The following is a 22,859-nucleotide window of genomic DNA, read 5'->3' as shown; positions in this document are numbered from 1 at the left end:
TCCTATAGACTAGATGTCATGCTTAAACTAATGTATACCACATGGCACACTCTGAAGTAACAAATGTTAAATACTGATAACAAAAATCAAATGGGACAGAAATGGGCTGATAATTTTACAGACCAACGAGATAATAGAAAAAAAGGAAAAGAAAAAAATTTTAATAGGAAAAAATAAAAAGATAATAGAGGTCCTCTTACTTACCCAGGCGGTGTGCTCTTTCAAGTAACAACCTTTGTATTCAATAGTATTAGGATGCTTCAATTGTTGTAAAAATTTGACCTCCTTAAGAATATCTTGCCATTTCTATTTAAGTCAGAAAGAAAATATCATAATTTTTGAACGGAAAACAGTATTTTATTTTCAAGTATACATATAAAATAGTCTTTTCATTATTTTAAATGGACAAAGAGAATGTTTAATACATGAAGAAGCAATTTAAACTTGCGTTATTGCTTGTTTTAGTACATATAAATTAAATCAATCACCAAATATATTATAATAAATCCATTACACTAATCCATGTTCTATTCCACAAAATAGTTGATTGAGGTAGAATATTAGGAACATTTATTATATGCTCCACAAGAAGGGAAAAAAAGAACTGTGATAAAGAAATGCTTAAAGAACTTTGTTTCTACTGTCAATTTCATATTAACTTGCTTATGTCAGTTTAGGTACACAATGTCTTTAGCATACCTCATGTGCCTGCTTCCCACTATAGGACATTTTCTTAACTGCCACCACCTCACTGGTGTGAGCATTTGTGGCCTGTGTTAAGAGAGTAGGGAAAAAAAGTTAAAAAGAATGAACGATGTTTCAGCCAGTTTAACTTAAATATTTGACTTGACTTTTATAACATTTCACCCTTCATTCTCACAGTCTAAAGGTGCTGCAACTTTTGATAGGCTAGACAGACATTTCCACCCCACTTTAAGGTACAACTTCTCTTTATCCCTTTCCATATACATGCAAAGGCTATAATGTAAAAAGGGATTAAGGTTTAACAAAACATATCGAGTCAAAAAAGTCATATTTCCAAAATATCCATACTGGCTTCACCACGTAGAATGTCTACCAATGGAGAACCAGTTAAATAAATATGAAACAGTCATGTAATGAAATAAACATTAAGAGAATGAGGTAATCAATATGTATATATGGTAACAGTAAAAAAAATCATGATTAAAAAAAACCTGTACAATATGATCTTCTTTTTGCAAAATAGTAATAATGAGTATATGTGTAGAAAAAATTATGAAAGAATTTATACCAGAATATATATCAGTGGTAATCCCTGGATTACCTGATATATTATTATGTCTGAAAGAACTTTCCATGATGATGGAAATGCTCTATATCTACATCGTATATAGTAGCACGTCAAATGTGGCTAGTGTGACTGAGGAAGTGGATTTTAAATTTAATTTCAATTAACTTAAAATTTAAATAGCGGCTAATGTATTAAACAGTGCAGCAAAGGATAAGATTAATCTTAAGAGGGACTTTCACTTTCAAAGGTACTTATATTTTACGGTAAGAATGTATCACATAAATACATACACACATTTATGTGTATGTGTGTGTATTCATCTATAAAAGTTGCCTTGTCTCATAATTATCTCTATATATCTTCTCCATACTCAAAATATAACAGTTCATTGAGAGCACGCCTGAAAATCATAAATACCTCAGGTAATAATCTTTTCCTCCAAATTTACTTAAGAAATTTAAAACTATTTTTAAAAATTTTCAGAAAAATAAATATAAGACATTAAAGATTATCTAATCTTAGCCTTCTTAATAACAGGGCTGGGCACCAGTGTCATACCCCTGATGTAAGTAAGCCACTTCAGTTCTATGATATTACTATTGTGGACCAATAAAGCAATAGCAGTGTTTCTGAAGTAAAACTGGAATTCACTCTGGTAAAATAAGGTCACCAATTTTAGAGAAAAACGTCTAATCAGTTTCTAAAATACAATTAAAGAAGCTCCTCAGAGCAATGTCTTCTTTCTAATTAAAAAAAAATTTAATTCCAACAATAAACAATAACGTTGATGTAAAAAGAATGCAACCCCAGAGTCTTAATGCCAAAATGCAGAGAAAATGGACACATACTAAAAAAAACTTTTTGTACAAGCACTAAGGTAAAAGTACTGATTACAAAAACAAGGTATCCACTAGTTACAGTTTTCAAATCGGCAGGACTCTGTAAAGGCATTTTTTAGGTATTTTATTCATTTAGAAGGTACAGACTGACTTTTGTTAAAAACAAAGATCTCTCACATTTTGCTGGCTTTTAAAATGTAACACTAAGGGACTTCCCTGGTGGTGCAGTGGTTAAGAATCCGCCTGCCAATGTAGGGGACAAAGGTTCGGTTCCTGGTCCGGGAAGATCTCACACGCCTCCGAGCAACTAAGCCTGTGAGCCACAACTACTGAGCTCGCAAGGCACAACTATGGAAGCCCGCGTGCCCAGAGCCCATGCTTCACAACTAGAGAAGCCACCACAATGAGGAGTGTGCGCACTGCCACGAACAGTAGCCCCTGTTTGCCACAACTAGAGGAAGCCTGAGCACAGCAACAAAGACCCAATGCAGCCCAAAAACAAATAAATAAATAAAATAAAAATGTAACACTAAGACTGTGCTTAGATGACAACAAGAAAGAAAAGTTGATGTAAATTCAGTAATACAACGAAGGTTAGAGTGACTGTGTCCGTAAAGTGGATATTTTGGATATGAATCTATGTACTGTGTAGCTTAAGGAGCCTGGGAAAGGTTTAGAAAATGCTCAAACAATGATGAATATTAACTTTTAATGGGGTTTTTAAAAAACAAATCTGTACCCTTTATAGAAAGAAAAAAAAAAAGGCCCACACAAATGGAATCTGATAGTATTATCTAATTGCTTATTAAGGTTATTTATAATCAAGGCTTATTTGGAACAAGAGACATGAAAAAAGAATCACCCTAAAATAAAAATGTATTTCTTCACATTTATAGAGTTATCACTTATTACTTGATAAGTGTACTTGCTTATAGAACCTATCTACAGGGCAGAGACTTGAAATTTGAAAACATTTCCATTTATATATAGATGTGAAATTTTTAATCCATTTTATACTAGTTAAAATTCAGAACTGAAACAGAAACTTAAAAAAAAAATCAATATTTTAGTATAGAGAAAGGAAACTATCAATGGGGTTTCAGCTTTCCAATGCATCATACTGTATTATGAATGATTACAACTTCTAAACATTTCAAGTTTTATTCTTGAAACTTACATTCATACTTAACACTTCCAATAGTCTCAGAGGTCTCAGTAACCTTAAGCAAGATCACTGATTCACATGTTCTTGGATTGGAAGAATCAACATTGTGAAAATGACTCTACTACCCAAAGCAATCTACAGATTCAATGCAATCCCTATCAAACTACCAATGGCATTTTTCACAGAACTAGAACAAAAAATTTCACCATTTGTATGGAAACACAAAAGACCCTGAATAGCCAAAGCAATCTTGAGAAAGAAAAACGGAGCTGGAGGAATCAGGCTCCCTGACTTCAGACTATACTACAAAGCTACAGTCATCAAGACAGTATGGTACTGGCACAAAAACAGAAATATAGGTCAATGGAACAGGATAGAAAGCCCGGAGATAAACCCACACACATATGGTCACCTTATTTTTGATAAAGGAGGCAAGAATATACAATGGAGAAAAGACAGCCTCTTCAATAAGTGGTGCTGGGAAAACTGGACAGCTACATGTAAAAGAATGAAATGAGAACACTTCCTAACACCATACACAAACATAAACTCAAAATGGATTAAAGACCTAAATGTGAGGCCAGACACTATCAAACTCTTAGAGGAAAACATAGGCAGAACACTCTATGACATAAATCACAGCAGGATACTTTTTGACCCACCTCTTAGGGAAATGGAAATAAAAACAAAAATAAACAAATGGGACCTAACGAAACTCAAAAGCTTTTGCACAGCAAAGGAAACCATAAACAAGACGAAAAGATGGGAGAAAATATTTGCAAATGAAGCAACTGACAAAGGATTAATCTCCAAAATTTACAAGCAGCTCATGCAGCTCAATATCAAAAAAACAAACAACCCAATATAAAAATGGGCAGAAGACCTAAATAGACACTTCTCTAAAGAAGATATACAGATTGCCAACAAACACATGAAAGAATGCTCAACGTCATTAATCATTAGAGAAATGCAAATCAAAACTACAGTGAGATATCACCTCACACCAGTGAGAATGGCCATCATCAAAAAATCTACAAACAATAAATGCTGGAGAGGGTGTGGAGGAAAGGGAACCCTCTTGCACTGTTGGTGGGAATGTAAGTTGATACAGCCACTATGGAGAACAGTATGGAGGTTCCTTAAAAAACTAAAAATAGAACTACCATACGACCCAGCAATCCCACTACTGGGCATATACCTTGAGAAAACCATAATTCAAAAAGAGTCATGTACCACAATGTTCATTGCAGCTCTATTTACAGTAGCCAGGACATGGAAGCAACCTAAGTGTCCATCGAAAGATGAATGGATAAAGAAGATGTGGCACATGTATACAATGGAATATTACTCAGCCATAAAAAGAAACGAAATTGAGTTATTTGTAGTGAGGTGGATGGACCTAGAGTCTGTCATACAGAGTGAAGTAAGTCAGAAAGAGAAAAACAAATACCGTATGCTAACACATATATATGGAATCTAAAAAAAAAAAAAAAAAAAAAAAAGGTCAAGAAGAACCTAGGGGCAGGACAGGAATAAAGACGCAGACCTACTAGAGAATGGACTTGAGGACACGGGGAGGGGGAAGGGTAAGCTGGGACAAAGTGAGAGAGTGGCATGGACATAGATACACTACCAAATGTAAAAAAACCAATAGCTAGTGGGAAGCAGCTGCATAGCACAGGGAGATCAGCTCAGTGCTTTGTGACCACCTAGAAGGGTGGGATAGGGAGGGTGGGAGGGAGACGCAAGAGGGAAGAGATATGGGGATATATGTATATGTATAGCTGATTCACTTTGTTATAAAGCAGAAACTAACACACCACTGTAAAGCAATTATACTCCAATAAAGACGTTAAAAAATACATAAATAAATAAATGGGAAAAAAAAGTAAAATAAAGCACAGGGAGCCCAGCTCTGTGCTCTGTGATGACCTAGATAGGTGGGATGGGGGGGGGGGTGGAGGTGGGAGGGAGGTCCAAGAGGGAGGGCATATAGGTATACATACAGCTGATTCACTTCATTGTACAGCAGAAACTAACACAACATTGTAAAGCAATTATACTCCAATAAAAAAAAAAAATCACTGATTCAAAATATATTTATTGGGAACTTACTACATATGTGTTTCTGACATTTTTATAACCATTTCCAGCTACATTTAGATTATTGTCAACTCTTTACTAGTGTATGGAAATATAAAAATTAAACGTAAGCTTTTCCTTTTGCCCTATTTATTAAGCCTCAACTAAAACTAAAAGGTATTTATACCCAGAAGAACAAAACTAAATTATTTGCTTTAGGTGGATTATGGATGATATGCTGAGTTCAACAAGGCAACACTAGAACCCTAGAAACTTTATAGTTCTCTTTTAAGTGAATACAAAAATGAACGTGCTCAGACCTTTTTATCTTCCTTTAATACAGAGTTTCTTACTATTTCATTTTTACTGATGCTAATTTCTGAATTACTTATGTAAATCCAAATACGCAGAGATATTTCATCAATAGTTTCAATTTTCTCTGAATATAATATATATTCTCAACTAATTGATTCTACAAGAGCTGTGCCAGCGTACAATTCACTTTTAACACATTTCCTGGCATCGTTCTGTGTAAAAGCTGTAAACTACAAAAAGTCTAACAGAATTATAGTGTTGAGGTATAAAGATGTTGGTTGCTAGACTCTGGTCTTTACAGCTTGCTAATATGATTCTGACTCATGAAAAGTACTAATTAGCAGTTCCAAATTCTCTGAGTTCTTCATAATTCAAATACTTACCAGGTACTCAAAATTTGTCAGGTACTGGGCTAAATGCTAGGGATAGAATTGTAAGTATGCCTAGTGCCTATCTCTCTTCTAGTAGTATAGACAGCAAAAATGAAATCATAATTAATATAAAATTGCAACTGTGATATGTGTTACAAAGAAGGGTATGTGTTACTCTGAGAACCAAAAAAGGGGGGATGTGATTAGGCAGGTCAGGCACGGCTTCCCTGAATAAATGAGCCCTCAGCTGAGAGACAAAGGATAAAGTGGAGTTAAGAAGATGAAGATGGCAGGGGAAAACATTCCAGAGAGAACAGTTTATGCAAAGATCCTATGATGGATGATTAAAAGAAAACTTTTATATAATAACTAGAGCAATGAGAATAAGAGGGAATACAGTTCAGGTATAGAGGGATCACCTCATGAAGGACCTTACAGGCTGCCTACAGTAGGGAAGTTGAACTTAGTCCAAGAACAGAGGAGGAGACCCTCTGAAGGCTTTACAGAGAAAAGGTGATGTGATCATATTTACGTGTTTCCGCTCTCCACCAACCCTCAAGCTCACTGTGGTGTGGACAAAAGACTGGAGACAGACCAGAATGGATGCACAGAGATCAGTTTGGAGGTTACTGCAGTTGTCCAAGTAAGAGATGGTAGTCTTCTTGGTTATAATGGTATGAGTGAGAAGAGGAAGAATCTGTCAACAGGGAGGAGCAACATGGGTCATATTACTGTGGTCCCTGAGAAAATCCATTTTTAAGGTGCTACCTATGTGACCACTGTAGATAAAAGGTTAAGGCTTTTTTAAGTTTTATAGTAAAGTATCAGTTAATTCTCCTTTAAGCTGTTTTTTAAGTGCCTTACGGGCTTATAAGGGCCTGTACTCTACACTTTTGTATACAGGCAATATATAGTTAATGATTACATTTCAGTATCAAAGCCACCCAGGTATCTTTGTGATTTCTCTAGTCTATCATTATCAACAAATAACACATATTTACATGATGCTAGTCAGAATAGCTCGCAATTTAAAACTTAAGAATTGTTTATTTCTGGATTTTTCCATCTAATATTTTTGGACTGAGGTTGACCACAGATAACTAAAACCGTGGAAAGCGAAACTGTGGATAAGGGGGAACTACCGTACTCTAGCTAAACAGACAGGACTTAGTCCCAAAAGCACTGGGTCTTCTACAGCAATGTAGGTCTCACTTTATCCCTAGCACAAAAGGCATGTCAGTAAGTTTCAAAGCATACTTGGTTTATTGTATTTATTCTAAAAGAGAACTTTGAGAGTGGTCTGGCTGCTTTTTAAAATAGAAGAGTCAAACAGAGATTGCAACTACTCTCTGACTCTGGCCAAGAGAGATTCTGAGATGATGAATTAGTTATACAGTAATAGAAGGAAAGTAAGAAAAGATGATTGACTGAAGAAAGTATCTCTAAGCAAAACAAACAGGTCACAACCAAATATATACAGAATGTTTCTATTGTTAAGAAGTTCAAAACCGGCAAAACCAAATTATATTATTAGGGGTAGAGAAGTAAGTGGGTACATATAAAGAAATATACGAAAGTCATCATCATAAAAATTCAGCATAGTGGATTCTTCTAACAAAAAAGGGGCTTCTGGGGTGCTGGCAATATTTTATTTCTTGGCCTGGCTGGTGGTTATAAAGGGATTTACATTTTAATTATTCTTTAAATTATATATTAAAATATATAAGTGTGAATGTATTATACACACTTCTGTATATATGATATATTTGTAATTAAAAAAATCCTCTTAAAAAAATGTGTCTCAGTGAATGAGAAAGATAGGACTTTGGGCCATAAATGCTACTCTAAGCCCAAAGACTAATATGAGGGTATTAACTAGAAAATTAGCACCCACTTCAGCAATGGAAGGTCACTTAATGATAAAATGTACTTGAGTGGGAGCCAAGTATTAGATGGGGGTGAGTGCGGAGAAGTGGTGGTAGTGCTGAGTATAGACATGAAGGGACGAAAGAGCATTCTGAGAAAACTCAGGCTGAAGATTTGGCTAGAAACAAAAGGATAAGTTCAAGAAGCAATTAATAAAATCTCATTTGGAAGGACAACTAAAGATAAGCCCTATCCAGATGGAAGGACATAAAGGACCACTTAAAAAGAAAAGTCAAATACTGTTTGATTAAGAAAGAAATTATTTGCTAACAGGTTTGGAGGAGAAATAGGTAATATTACTTAAATATTACTTGCTTTAAGGAACTAGTACTCTTAAGGAAGTATGTGTTAATTTGATGATGCAAACTTCTAAGGTTATTGAAATAAAGAACTATATTTTATGCAATGAATTTCAGGTGAATGATCTATGTTAACATTTCAGTCATTTCTCACTCTTCTCATCAGAAGATAATCACAGTCTTGGAACTCAAACTGACTCAATGGGGCTAAGCCTTGTATCCCTTAACCTAAGATACTGACTTAACACGATTGTTACTAAAAATCTGTCAGTCTATCTGTCTGCGTAGATGTCCACTTGTCCATCCACCCATCCATCCATCATTTACTGAGTTCCTACTATTCAGACATTATACTAGCTATTGGGGATATAGCAATGAACAAGTAGATATAATTCCTGTCCTTATGGAGCTTATTATTTAGTGAGAGAGACATACATGAATCAAAAAATCTCACACATAATTATTCAATTATAACTGTAACAAATGCAACAAAGTACAAGCATAGGGTGTTATGAGACCATAAAGAAAGTCTTAATTTAGTGCTGGAGGGTTGAACAGGAATGGCTATCTCATGGATTTAACACTTAAGCTGATATCTGTAGGGTAAACAAGAGTTAGACAGGAATGGGGAAAAAATGTACAGTTTTCTAGGCAGGAGGAATAGCATATATAAAGGCCCTGAGGCAGAAAAGAGCTTGGCATGTAAGGGAAATGAATAGGGTTCAAACTCAAGCTTATAACTTTTTTACACTACTTTGACAGCAGAGTCATTTGATATGGATACCATTGACTTGAATGATGCCTAGAATTCTAGGACTGGCTCTTCAGCAATGACTATTTGCCTCTACTGTAGACATCATTTAATTTGTAGACTAAACATTAAAACCAAGTGCATTTTACAAGTAATAGTTAGAATGTACAGAATTTAAACATTCATAATTTGATCTAAACAATTTTTAATTACTTACAAAATAAACTGCTCCAAAACTTCCATGTCCAATTTCATGTAAACCAATAAAAAGTTCTTCAGGATCATCTTTGTAGAACAGATCAGCAATCTCTGGGTCCCTTGGCACCCCTTTCCGCATGATGACCAGTATGTGCAAGCACTTTGCTTTTGATATCCCAGTCAGCTTTCTCTCTCATTGACAAATATTTGGGGGATGGGGGGGGTAAAATTTCAGTACCTGTAGAAAAATAAGGTTTGACATTAACTTATTATACATTTTGTTTGGTGGCAATTACAGATTCATATTATCCATAAAAAGCATCTTGGTCTTAGAAATTCATAATAAAAAGACAAGTAATCCAAAAGAAAAATGGGCAAAGGATCTGAACAGATATTACTCCAAAGACATAGAAATGTCCACTAACACATGAAAAGATGCTCCACACCATTAGTCATTAGACAAATAAAATTAAAAACACATGAGATACCATTTTCATACCCACTAGGATGGCTATTATCAAAAAGTCAAATAATAAGTATTGGTAAGGATGTGGGGAAATTCGGACCCTCCAACACAGTTGGTGGAAATGTAAAATGGTACAGCCATTTTGGGAAACAGATTGGGAGTTCATCAAAAACTTAAACACAGAGTTACAATTTGACCCAAAAATTCCCACTCCTCGGTATATACCCAAGAGAAATAAAAACACACGTCCACACAAAAACTTGGATATTGGTAGCCACATTATTCAGCAACAACCCAAATGTCCATTTGGTGAATGAATAAACAAAATATGGTATATCCATACCATGGAATATTATTCAGGGATAAAAAGGAATGAACTACTGATACACACCACAACACAGGGGAAACATTACGCTAAGTGAAGGAAGCCAGTCACAAAAGACTACATATTGTATGATTCCATTTATATAATACATCCAGCATAAGTAAATTTATAGAGACAGAAAGTATTGAATAGACTTTTGGTTGCCTAGGGCTAGCAGGTGAAGGAGAGTTGGGGGTGATAGCTAAAGGGTATGGGCTTTCTTTTTAGTGTGGTGAAATGTCCTAGAATTCATTGTGGTGATGGTTGTATAACTGTTCATATACTAAAAACTCTTCAGTTGTACTCTTTAAATGGGTGAATTGTATGGTATGAAAATTATATCTGAAACACAAATCAAAACTACAATGAGATATCACCTCAAGCCAGTCAAAATGGTTATCATCAAAAAATCCACAAACAATAAATGCTGGAGAAGGTGTGGAGAGAAGGGAACCCTCCTACACCGTTGGTGGGAATGTAAATTGGTACAGCCACTATAGAGAACAGTATGGAGTTTCCTTAAAAAACTAAAAATAGAGCTACCATATCATCCTGTAATCCCACTCCTGGGCATATATCCAGAGAATAACATGGTCCAAAAGGATACATGCACCCCAATGTTCACTGCAGCACTGTTTACAACAGCCAAGGCATGGAAGCAACTTAAATGTCCATTGACAGAGGAATGGATAAAGATGTGGCACATATATACAATGGAATATTACTCAGCCATTAAAAAGAATTAAATAATGCCATCTGCAGCAACATGGACGGACCTAGAGATTGTCATACTGAGTGAAGTAAGTCAGAGAAAGAGAAAGTGGAATCTAAAAATAAATGATACAAATGAACTTACTTACAAAACACAAACAGACTCACAGACTCAGAGAATGAACTTACGGTTACCAGGGGGGGAATGGTTGGGGGAAGGGACAGTTAGGGAGTTTGGGATTGACATGTACACACTGCTATACTTAAAACGGATAACCAGCAAGGACCTACTGTATAGCATGGGGAACTCTGCTCAATATTATGTAACAACCTAAAAGGGAAAAGAGTTTGAAAAAGAACAGAAACAAGTATAACTGAATCACTTTGCTGTATACCTGAAACTATCATAGCATTGTTAATCAACTATACGCCAATATAATTAAAAGTTTAAAAAAAACTTAAAAAAAATAAAATGGAGAGGGGTAATAACCATGACTTTTGTCCTAGCTAATTGAAAACAAATGGGAATTAAAGATAAGAAAATCAAAATACCAACAACAGATTTCTGAGGAGAAGAAAAGAAAAAGAACAGGTAAATTATCAGTTACGCAGGGGGAAAAAACCTCAAAAGAAGAAATTTCCAAAAGGGGACTAAAGAAACATAAAGGTGATTATTCTGAATTGATCCACCCATTAATGGGTTAATCAAACAGTCTACAAGACTGCAAGATGAAGTATATATTCTTCCTGACCAATAGTTACATAGACACTTTCTCTAGTTAATGACAACTGCAACAGGCAACTGGAAAATGTCACTTAGCCAGCATGCCCAGCTGGATGTTCCTTTACTTTCATGGTGAAAGCTTTGTCTATGTAGAGACTACATATTTTATCCCAGATACCTGACTGACAATAGAGGTAAGACATGCAATGTGCTTTGGAGTATGTAGCTGCCTAAATAATTTTTCTTTTTTTTTTTTTTGGTTGGTACTATGTAGATTTGGAGAGAACAGTTTGGTGAGAAAAACATTAGCGTTAAAATATATTATGATTCAGCTGCTATCTTTTTTATGAAAAAATAATTCTGCTTTTGAAGTATATTCCTTTAGGTGTGATCTGTTGTACCTATAGCATCATTAGTGGTATTTAAAAGTTTCTACACCTGACAGTTTACTTAGACAAATGCAAAGAACAATGAGCACTGATTTCTAAGGAGCTAATAAATAGTCATTTAAATCACAAATTAGCTTAATTTTAGTTTACAATAATCTAAATTTTGGAAAATTTTATTTGTATATTACAATGACATTTCTTAGCATAAATATGCTTATTTTCAGAAGCTTATAAGGATGCAATAGACATGATTCTGTTTAATATACATAACTGTGGATAGATTTAACATTGATTAAGCGCTATCTTTTAGAATTTGGATTTTTGTTTTTACTCTCCCTCTCAAGATAACTTTGAGATAGATATGTGTGAGAAATACACAGTGGATGGCAAAACAGAATGCTAGGATGTGAAGGGAAAGTTGATAAAAGTATAATTGATTCAGATATTTTTGTTGAGCAAGTAAAACCAAAGATTTTTTTCCCCCAACATCACAAACTAATTGCATTTCTTTTTGATTTCCTTGGAGACACACGTAGAATAAAATATAATTTAAAAAGAAAACAAGAAAATTATATCTCAATAAATCTGTTTCAAAAAGCAGTTTGGTCTAATTAATATTGAAATAGTAACAGCTAACATTTATTAAGCACTACTATGTGTCAGGAAAGACTAAATTCCTTTATAAGCCAAGGAAAATCACAATAATTCTTTTAAACCATACTAAGAAATTTGGAGTTTATATTGAGGGTAATGGGTAGTCACTGAAGGTTTTAAACATGAAAAAGAATTCCACCACAACACTGCATCTGTAATCATGAGTAGTCATCCTGCCAAGCCATGAATGCCAATAATCAAGCATAAAGTCAATATATCAATACTATTGAAAAAGTAACTTAAATTTAGTTACTTGTTAGGCAACAAAGTACATAAAGTTCAAAAGTGCTATTGCCTTCACTGCTTAGAGAACAGAAAAGAGAAACAACGGATTAAATCAAAGACATGCCGTTTGAGACCATGCCAAAAAAAAAAAAAAAAAAGCAAATTACAAAATGTCCGTTAGGAAAAACAAGATCTATGAACCAAATTTATGAGAACTAAAATCTTTTCAATCACCAAGATGTATTTTAAACTTGAATATTTTGGCTTCAATGTGATTAAAGCTAAGTACTATGGATAACCATTTGGAGGACACACACAGACTACTAAGTCATACTATAGACTAAAGTGATTTTTCAAAAGAAATAAATATTAAAATGTAAAAAAAAAGAGAGATCATAAAAACTTCTAAAATAATTTACAGATGAGAATTTAGTTATTGAGCAAGATATCAGAGGCAAAAACCATAAACTAAAATCAGTAAGCTTGACAATACACAACTTATTTATCTTAAAAAATATAATGAATGGATTTCTGCTTCCAGCCAAGATGGAGTAACAGGACTGGATTTATTATCTACCACCAGAAACAACTGAAACACTGGAAAAACATGAAATTATGGTATTTTAACACAATGGATATCAGGCAGAGAAGGACAGTGATCCCAGACAGAGGAACAGCAAACAAGGAGAGCTAAAACTGTCCCAATTTAATGTCCTGGGAGAGTTTCCAGGCCATGGCACAGAGAGTAGGGGGTGGGGAAACCCAATTAGAGCCTGGGGCACTCCAGTGATGAGGGTCCAGGGTTACCAAAATGGCTAGAGTTCTCAGGGCAGAGTACTAAATAGAAGAGAACAGCACAGAAAGAAGATATGGAGATCAGCACAGAGTTCCCATCAAGTCTTCAGCTGACTACTGATCTATGTATGCAAGTGAGAAAACTATGCCAGGCCAGGCAGGGTGGGAAAAAACCCTATATGAAAGAATTAAAGAAAACAGTACCTAGGGCTCATGAAGAGCTGTAAATAGTGCCTGTTACCACTAGCCTGAATAGCAAATCTCATAATTCATGTGGAATTGTTTAGAGTACTCACAAGAGTCTAATCTTAGTAGCAGGAAATTACCATAGACTAAGTGCTGTTCTGGATGCCTAACAAAATTTAAAAGCAGGATCTTTATGGGTTAAATTATTCCAAGTAGCTTAACTGTGTCCCAGAATAAAGCTCACAAATATTTAAAGGAATTAAAAAAAAAAATCTAATATCCAAAAAGGTAAAATTCACAATGTCTAAAAAAAAAAAATCAGCAAGTATCCCAAGAAGCAGGAAAATATGACACATAATGATGAGAAAAATCAATTGGAACCAATCCAGGACTGATATAGATGATAGTTGCTAGATTAGCAGACAAGAGCATTAAAACGCTTATTATATCTGTATTCCATATATTTAAAAAGTTAGGAAATATTGAGGAAATATCAAACACATAGAGATAGTCAAGATATAAAGAGACACAAACTGAACCTCTAGAGGTGAAAGCTACAATGTCTGAGATGAAAAATACACTGCATGGGATGAATAGCAGCTGAGATTTCAGAAAAAAAGGTTTATGAACTTGAAGATATGACAGTAGAAACTATCCAAAATGAAACACACAGAGAAAAAAAATAACAAAATAATAAACAACCAAAAAAAAGAGCATCAGTGAGCTGTGGAACAATTTCAAATGGACTAGTATATATCTAATTGGAGTCCCTGAAGAGAAGAGAGAGATGTTGAGGCAGAGAAAATATTTGAAGAAATAATAGTGAAAAAAACTTACCATTCTGATGAAAATTATAAACCACAGATCCAAGAAGGTCAATGGGGCTCAAGAACAAGAATGAGAATAAGAAAAATGGGGAAAATTACACCAAACATATCATAATAAATTGCTCAAAACATGATAAAGCAAAAATCATGAAAGCAGCCAGAGACAAAAAACACATTCTATATAGAGGAACAAGGACAACAATGACAGCAGATTCTTCACTGGAGATAATACCAGTGAGAAGACAATAGAGAAACATTTTTAAAGTGCTAAGTTCAAACTAAAATTCTGTGTCCCGTAAAAAGATCTTTGAAAAACGAAGGCAGAATAGAGGGTTTTAGACATCAAAAGCTGAAAGAATTCATGACCTGACCAGCAGCTAAATGCTGGTGGTCATATAGGAAATGCTAAAGGAAATCCTTTAGACATAAGCAAAAATCATACCAGATGGAAATAGAGCTTTACAAAACATTGAAAAAGCACTGAAAATGGTTAACTATTTGGTTAAATATGTAAGATTTCCCCCCATTATTTAAACTTCTTTAAAGTATAATTCACTGTTTAAACAAAAATAACAATATAGTGTGAGTTTATAACATGTAGAAGTAAAACGTATGAGAACACGAAGTTGGGAAGGATAGAAATCGAAGCACAGTGTTGTAAAGTTATCATACTATATACAAAAAGGTATACTATCACTTGAGTATAGACAGCGGATTAATACATAAATGTGTATCCAAATATAAATACATATATGCATACATGTGTACACATGTGTCTATATACACGCTTTAAATAAAAAGACACAAGTAGGTTAAAAGGATGGAAAAAGACATAACACTAATCAAAAGAAAGCTGGGCCAGCTATATTAATATCAGGTAACGTGGATTTCAATGCAAAGATATTACAAAGATTATTTCATAATGATAAAAAGATTGGATCAATTTATCAAGAGAATATAACAATCCTAAATGCTTATACACCTAATAAAAAAAGTTTCAAAATACATGATTAAAAATTGATTTACCTGCAAGGAGAAATAGACAAATCCACAATTGTAGTTGGAGATTTCAATATCCTTTCCTCAATAACTGATAGAACAAATAGACAGAAAATCAGTAAGGATATAGAAGACTTGAACAACACTATCAACCAATTTGATTATTGACATTGAAATATGATTAGTAACATTGATGTTTCAACCCAGAAACATCACAATACATATTCTTTTCAGGTGCACACAAAATGTTTACCAAGATAGACCATATTCTGGGCCATAAAACAAGACTCAATAAATTAAAAGGACTTATGTTATACTAAGTATATTCTCTGAACACAATGGAGTTAAATTAGAAAATCAACAGCAGACAGATAATATGAAAAAAATCCCCAAATACATGGAAACTAAATAACACAGTAAAAAGTAATCCATGGGTCAAAAAATAAATCAAAAGAGAAACTAGAAAATACTTTTATCTTAATTAAAATGAAAGCAGAAGATGTCAAAATTTGTGGGATACCACTAAAGCAGTACTCATATGGAAATCTATAGCAATAAACTCCTGTTTTGGAAAAGAAGGTCTCAATCAATGACCTCAGATTCCACTATTTTTTTAAAAACTAGGAAAAAAAGAGCAAATTAAACCCAAAGTAAGGAGAGAAAGAAAATAATAAAGATTAAAGCAGAAATCAATGAAATAGAAAAAAACATAAACAAACAAAAAAATCAATGAAAGCAAAGCTGGTTCTCTGATAAAAGTAATCAAATTTATAAACCTTGCCAGACTGATCAGGAAAAAAAAATCAGAAGACATAATTACCCGTATCAGGAATGAGAGGGATAACATCACTATAGATTCTATAGATATCAGAAGAATAATCAGGGAGTATTATACTATGCAAATTGTACAACATTATGCAATTATTATTCAACAACTTAGATGAAGTGGATAAATTCTCTGAAAGACACAAATCAACAAAGTTTACGCCAGAAGAAACAGATACCCTCAATACCTCTGTATCTATTAAAGTAATTGAATTTGTAATTTAAAATCTTCCCACAAAGAAAACTCCAGAATCAAATGGCTTAATTGGTGAATTCAACGGAACATCTAAGAAAGATACAATATTAATTTTACACATCTCTTTCAGAAAATGGAAAAGGAGACATACTCTCTAGGATTAATTCTATGAGGCTTGTATTACCCTGACACCAAAGCCAGACAAAAACATTACAAGAAAGAAAGCAACAGAGTAAAATTCTTTAAGACTACAGATACAAATATTCACAACAAAATTATAGCAAATATAGTTCAGTAATATATAAAATAAATAATACATCATGACTAGGTGGAATTTATTACAGGAATGCAAGGTTGGTTTAACACTCAAAAATCAATGTAATTCACCATATCAACAAATTGATAAAAAGCCAAATGATCATCTCTAAAGATACAGAAAAAGCATATGACAAAATCCGAAATTCATTCCTGATAAAAACTCTTGAGCCGGGCTTCCCTGGTGGTGCAGTGGTTCAGAATCTGCCTGCTAATGCAGGGTACACGGGTTCGAGCCCTGGCCTGGGAAGATCCCACATGCCGTGGAGCAGCTGGGCCCATGAGCCACAATTACTGAGCCTGTGCGTCTGGAGCCTGTGCTCCGCAACAAGAGAGGCCGCAACAGTGAGAGGCCCGCGCACCGCGATGAAGAGTGGCCCCCACTTGCCGCAACTGGAGAAAGCCCTCGCACAGAAACGAAGACCCAACACAACCATAAATAAATAAATAAAATTAAAAAAAAAACAAAAAACTCTTGAGCCAACTAGGAATGTAAGGTAACATCCCCAACCTAATAAAGGAAATCTATGAAACATTTACAGCTAATGTCAAATATAATGGTGAAAGAGCAACTGCTTTCCTCCTACGGTCAGGAACAAGGCAAGGATGTCTGCTCTCAACACTTCTATTCAACATTGTGCTGGATGTTCTATAAGTGCAACAAGGGAAGAAAAAAGAAGTAAAAAGTAGCAAGATTGGAAAGGAATAAGTTAGACTTTTACTGACAAACAACATAATCACCTGTGTAGAAAATTCAATGGAACTAATATGTGAGTTTATCAAAGTTGCAGAATACAAGATCAATATATAAAGCTCAATTATATTTCTATACATGAACAAATGGATATCTAAACTTTTAAATATCACTTATAATAGCATCAAAAAAAATGAAATACTTAGGGATAAATCTGACAAAGGATCTGTAAGACTTGTACACTGAAAACTACAAAATAATAATGAAAGGAAGTAAAGACATAATGAAAAGTTATACTGTGGTTATAGGTCAGAAGACTCAATATTGAGTATTTTTTAGAAAGAGAAATTGAGAAGCTGATTCTCAAATTCATATGAAAATGCAATGGACCTAAAACAACCAAAACGACTTTGAAAAAGGAAGACAAAATTGGAGGGCTAACATAACCTGATTGCAAGATTTATCATAAGATTACAGTTATCAAGACGCTGTGATACTGGTGTGTATGTGTGTGTATGTGTATATATATATTTGTGTGTATATATATACACACAAATAAATCAATGCAACAAAACAGGAAGTACAGAAATAGACCCACACATTTATGGACAACTGAATTTTGATAAAGGCACAAAGGCAATTCAGTGGAGAACATCTTCCACTAATGGTGCCATAACCACTGCATATGTATATCTTTGATTCATATTGACACCATACACAAAAATTAACTCCAAATGGATTATAGAACTAAATGTAAAACATACAACTAAAAAAACTGTGAAGAAAACACAAGAGAAAATCTTTGTGACCTTGGGTTAGGCAAGAATTTCTTAGATTTAAAAACCAAAGCACACTCCACAAAGGAAAAAAAGGTTAAATTAGAATAAAAACATACTCTTTTTGAAAGACCCTGTTAAGAGAATGAAAAGATAAGCTACAGTAGAAGATCTCTGCAAAACATATATCTCACAATGGATTTGCATTCATAAAATATAAAGAATCCTCAAAACTCAATTAAAAGAACATGAACAACCCAATTTTAAAAATGAGAAAAACATTAGAACACACACTTCACCAAGAAAGATAAATGGATGGCAACTAAACCAAAAAAAAAAAAGATGCTTAACATCACTATTCATTAGGGAGATACAAATTAAGATCCCAATGAGATACTACTACAAACCTATTAGAATGGCTGACATTAAAAAGACAGACCATACCAGGTGTTGGCAAGGATTTGAAGTAACTGGATCTCTCAGACACTGCTGGTGGGATGTAAAAATGGTACAAACACTTTGGAAAACTATCTGGCAGTTTCCTAAAAAGTGAAACATACATCTACCATATGACATAGCCATTCCACTCCTAGGTATTCAACCAAAATGAAAGCAAACGTCCATACAAAGCACTGTACACAAAAGTTAATGGCAGCTTTATTTTTAATAGTCAAAACTGGAAATAATCCAAACATCCATCAACAGATGAATGGATAAACAATCTGTGGTACTTGCAGACAACGGAATGCAACTCAGAAATAAAATGAACTATTGATATATGCTACAACATGGATGAATCTCAAAATAATTATGCTGAGTAAAATAAGCCAGAACAAAAAAAGAGAACATATCAATACTTTATGATTTCATTTATATACAGTTCTGGAAAATGCAAATTAACCTAGAGTGATAGCATATCAGTGGTTGCCTAGGGAAAGGGCTGGGGAGAGAAGAGGTTAGGGAGGTATTGAAAAAGGATATGAAGAAGCTTTTGGGAGTGACGGATATGTTTACTAACTTCATCATGATGATGGATACATACACACACACACACACACACACACACACGTTAAAACGTTATGTTACTTAATATGTTCAGATTATTGTATGTCAATTAATAATTATTGCTTTAAAAAGTTGCAATAAACAAAATTGGAAGGCAAGTAAAGTGGGGATGGTCCTTGCAAAATATGTGCCAGTGAAGTTATTCTTAATATCAGAGAGGTGAACATATACATATACATACATCAACCCACACACTCAAAGGACACAAATAGGAAATTAAAAAAGAAAAAAGCAGTGTCTATTAATGATATGAAACATATATAATTTCACTAATAATCAAAGAAATAAAAAGTAAAATAGTAAGACACCTCATTTCACCCACCAAATTGATAAAGTAATAGAGAAAAGATACATTTTTTTGGTGAGGGCATAAGGAAACAGTCATCTTTATACACTCCTGGAAGAATAAAATGGGAACATTCTCTGACCAAGTATTATCCTTCTACAGGGAGTTTCTACAAGGCAGTTTCTACTTGTTTTATTTTGATTTATTTTAGTAAAAGAGGCAGGGTGTAAGGTAGAGCATAGGAGGGATGCAACAGTGAAGATGGGAAACAAGGTTTCTTTCACCTACAAATTTGGATTTCTTTGCAGACTTGTGTTTTATCTGAAGTAGGTGTTGGGATTTCAGGTTATTTTTTATTTCCTTCTTTTTGTTTATTTCTATTTTCTAAATGTTCTGCAAAGCCTATTACTTCTGTAATTAGAGGAAAAGTGATATGAAAAAATTTTATCTCAAAGTCTAATTATAAATCACTATAACAGAAAATGGTAATATGTATTTCCAGAAAATAATTTGATAATAGGAATAAAATAACTTTAGCCAGGTAATTCTCCATATTTTAAGCTATAACTGAAAATAACGAAAATCTATAAGGAAATAATTTGAAACTAAAAAATTTTTATAAAAGAATATTTTATCCTAATTTTATTAATTCCTTTTAATTTTTCTCACAAACATAATAAAAATTCCTCATAGAAAAACCAGAAAACACAATTTGTTCCCATTTTATGGGAGAAAGCTAAGTCATGGATTTATGGACAATACCTTTTCGTGTACGGCACAAAATATACTGTATTGCTCAGACTCATTTTAGCAGCAATCTTTTTTTTTCTCTTTTATAACTTCAGTCTTTTGTATTTATGGTGCACCTATGAAAAAAGAAGAATAAAATACGTAATTATAGGGGCAGAATTCAAGAAGCAATAATCGATAACATGATAGTTTTAAATATTTACAAATGTAACATTCAAAGTTAAAATTTTATCTTCATCAATTTGTGGATGACAAATGTAAAAGGTAGGATTTTCACAACAAAGACACAAGCTACTGTCTCACAAACAATATCAGGGAAACAAATGTGTCGTTAGATTTCAGAATCTATACTGAGGCTTCCACTGGTCTGTTTGAGTCCAAGGAAACTCAACAGAAGCTACGAGTAGACAGGACTAATCTGACAGCATGTGGTGGTGCTACTGATTCTCTGTCAGGAAGGCTTATATTTTGAATTGCTTTTCCAATAAGCATGATGATTTATATTGACTCATCTATCTTCCCTTTCCTGGTCTCTCTATAACCAATCTTTCAGATTTTGGGGTAGTGATAATTCTTTATTATCTATTAAAGAAGTACATGCTCAATGTAGAAAATATAAGAAATATACACCATTATGAAAAAAAATCCTTAATCCTACCTAGGACAAACTTCATTAGCAACTGGGATAGTTTTCTCCATGAACATATTTACTTCTTGAAGCACATATTTATTTTGTTATACAGCTGAAATCACATTGTACATATAATTCCACAGTCAACCTCTTTTATCTAACTCTAGATTGTATGTATTTTGCCATATTATCAAACATTATTCACAAAGATCATTTAAGGGCTGCTCAATGTTTATCGTATGGAAGAGCCACAATTCATTCACAACAGTTTCTCCACAATTTGAAACCAAGGCTGTTATTCAACCCTCTGTTTGTTGAACTACTAAAAATTATTGTTTTGAAGACCTTTGTGCTTATTATCTATGCACTTAACATTTAGGGCTTTTTTGGAATGGATTTCTAGAAGTAGAACTACTGGGTCAAAGAATACAACAATTTAAAATTTATGTATATTGAAATAATCTTTGGATGCTTGACTAGCTTTGGAGATGAAATCCTTACAAGAGGGAAAAAACTATACATTAAAAAAAAAGGCACTGACCTCCATTTTCACATTTTTCCTGTAGAGGATATCCCAATCTCTTCTCACGTCTATACTTACAAACTAATCTTTTTCATTATTTTGTTATTCCCTCTGATTCTATGGCTGTGGAATGCTTTAGATTAACTGGTAGCTAAAACTTGCCTGAATTCAGCATCACATTTTACCTAACCATCAACCAATCAATAACTACAATGTCTGCATGTATGTCCTGCTAATCTAGTCTGACTATAGCTTCAAGGAACTAAAACATTCCTTATTATATGAACACTAGTTGCGAAATTTCTGAGAAAGTAGTTTTAAATAAGGCATTTACTAACAGCCTCATGTCCTGACTAGTTCGAAATGCAGGAGGTGCTCACTCCTAGAAAATATTTTTCTAATGCTATGGACACACATGCCTAGTATTTTTCTTCTCTCTAAATACTTATTCCTTTTTATATAATTTTTCTTAAAATGGGTACTCTCTCCATCTGCAGTTGCATGGCTCTATAAATGTTTTAAAATAAACTCTCTAAGACACCTAGGAATTCAACTTTCTTGATTTTATCATTTTCCCCCCTGCTAGAATACTGCACATGGTATTGAAGCTGAAAACCATATTCCTAAAGTTTATCCATTACACCTAAAAGATGTTCACAGTTTTGTCCCATTTAACCACCTTCCTTCTTTTTTTATAAATGTCTCTTGGATTCCATGAAACTGTCTTCTCCTGTTTTTCCACATTATTCCTCCTATAGCCCCTCTTCTCTCTTAGCTCTAAATCAGTGTGTTCCTCCAGGTATTTGCCCAAAGCCCTCTGTGTGATGCAAGCTGCTATCCTAATTTCTGTCCACTTTAATAGTTTCAAGTAACACTTTGTCACTAGACAGTTCTGGCCTCCAGTCTAAATCCCAGTCCCATTCTTTCAACTATCTGTTTGGCTTCTCCCCTAAATGTCTCACATGTACCTCACAATAACTTTGACTCTTCCCTTCTCCTTGTCCTTAACATTCAACTAAATCACAAGTGTGCTTCAAATATTTCTTTTTATCTGTTCTTCACTTTTCCTTTCTGTTAGCATTTGTTATCTCTTTCCTCTGTTTCTGCTCTTTCAGCCTCTCGTCTAAATTTTCTGGAATTCATCTTTAAAACACTATTATCACAATCACCTTCCTGAAGCACAGTTGAGATAATATCACAGCTCTTGCTCAAAATCCTTCCATGTTCCCATAATGCCTA

At 33.9% G+C, this 22,859-nt stretch overlaps 1 protein-coding gene across 2 annotated transcripts in view; it reads right to left on the bottom strand.

The window, feature by feature from the left end:
* The window catches only part of TAOK3 (TAO kinase 3), a 179,483-nt gene that overhangs the window by 71,007 nt on the left and 85,617 nt on the right, over window positions 1-22,859 (bottom strand). The window contains exons 2-6 of one of the 2 annotated variants that reach the window (XM_068562825.1): window positions 20,479-20,582; window positions 15,587-15,650; window positions 9,239-9,457; window positions 700-771; window positions 205-306 (exon numbers count right to left, since the gene is read on the bottom strand). In XM_068562825.1, the coding sequence (XP_068418926.1) occupies window positions 205-306; window positions 700-771; window positions 9,239-9,358 (294 nt within the window). In that variant the 5' untranslated portion in view covers window positions 9,359-9,457; window positions 15,587-15,650; window positions 20,479-20,582. The remainder of the gene's footprint in view (window positions 1-204; window positions 307-699; window positions 772-9,238; window positions 9,458-15,586; window positions 15,651-20,478; window positions 20,583-22,859) is intronic. The other variant, XM_068562826.1, reaches the window with a different exon arrangement.

The sequence above is a fragment of the Eschrichtius robustus genome, chromosome 14 (genome assembly GCF_028021215.1).
Source record: "Eschrichtius robustus isolate mEscRob2 chromosome 14, mEscRob2.pri, whole genome shotgun sequence".
Lineage (NCBI taxonomy): Eukaryota > Metazoa > Chordata > Mammalia > Artiodactyla > Eschrichtiidae > Eschrichtius > Eschrichtius robustus.
Note: the sequence above shows the minus strand (reverse complement) of the source record. Positions and strands in the feature narration are given on the sequence as shown.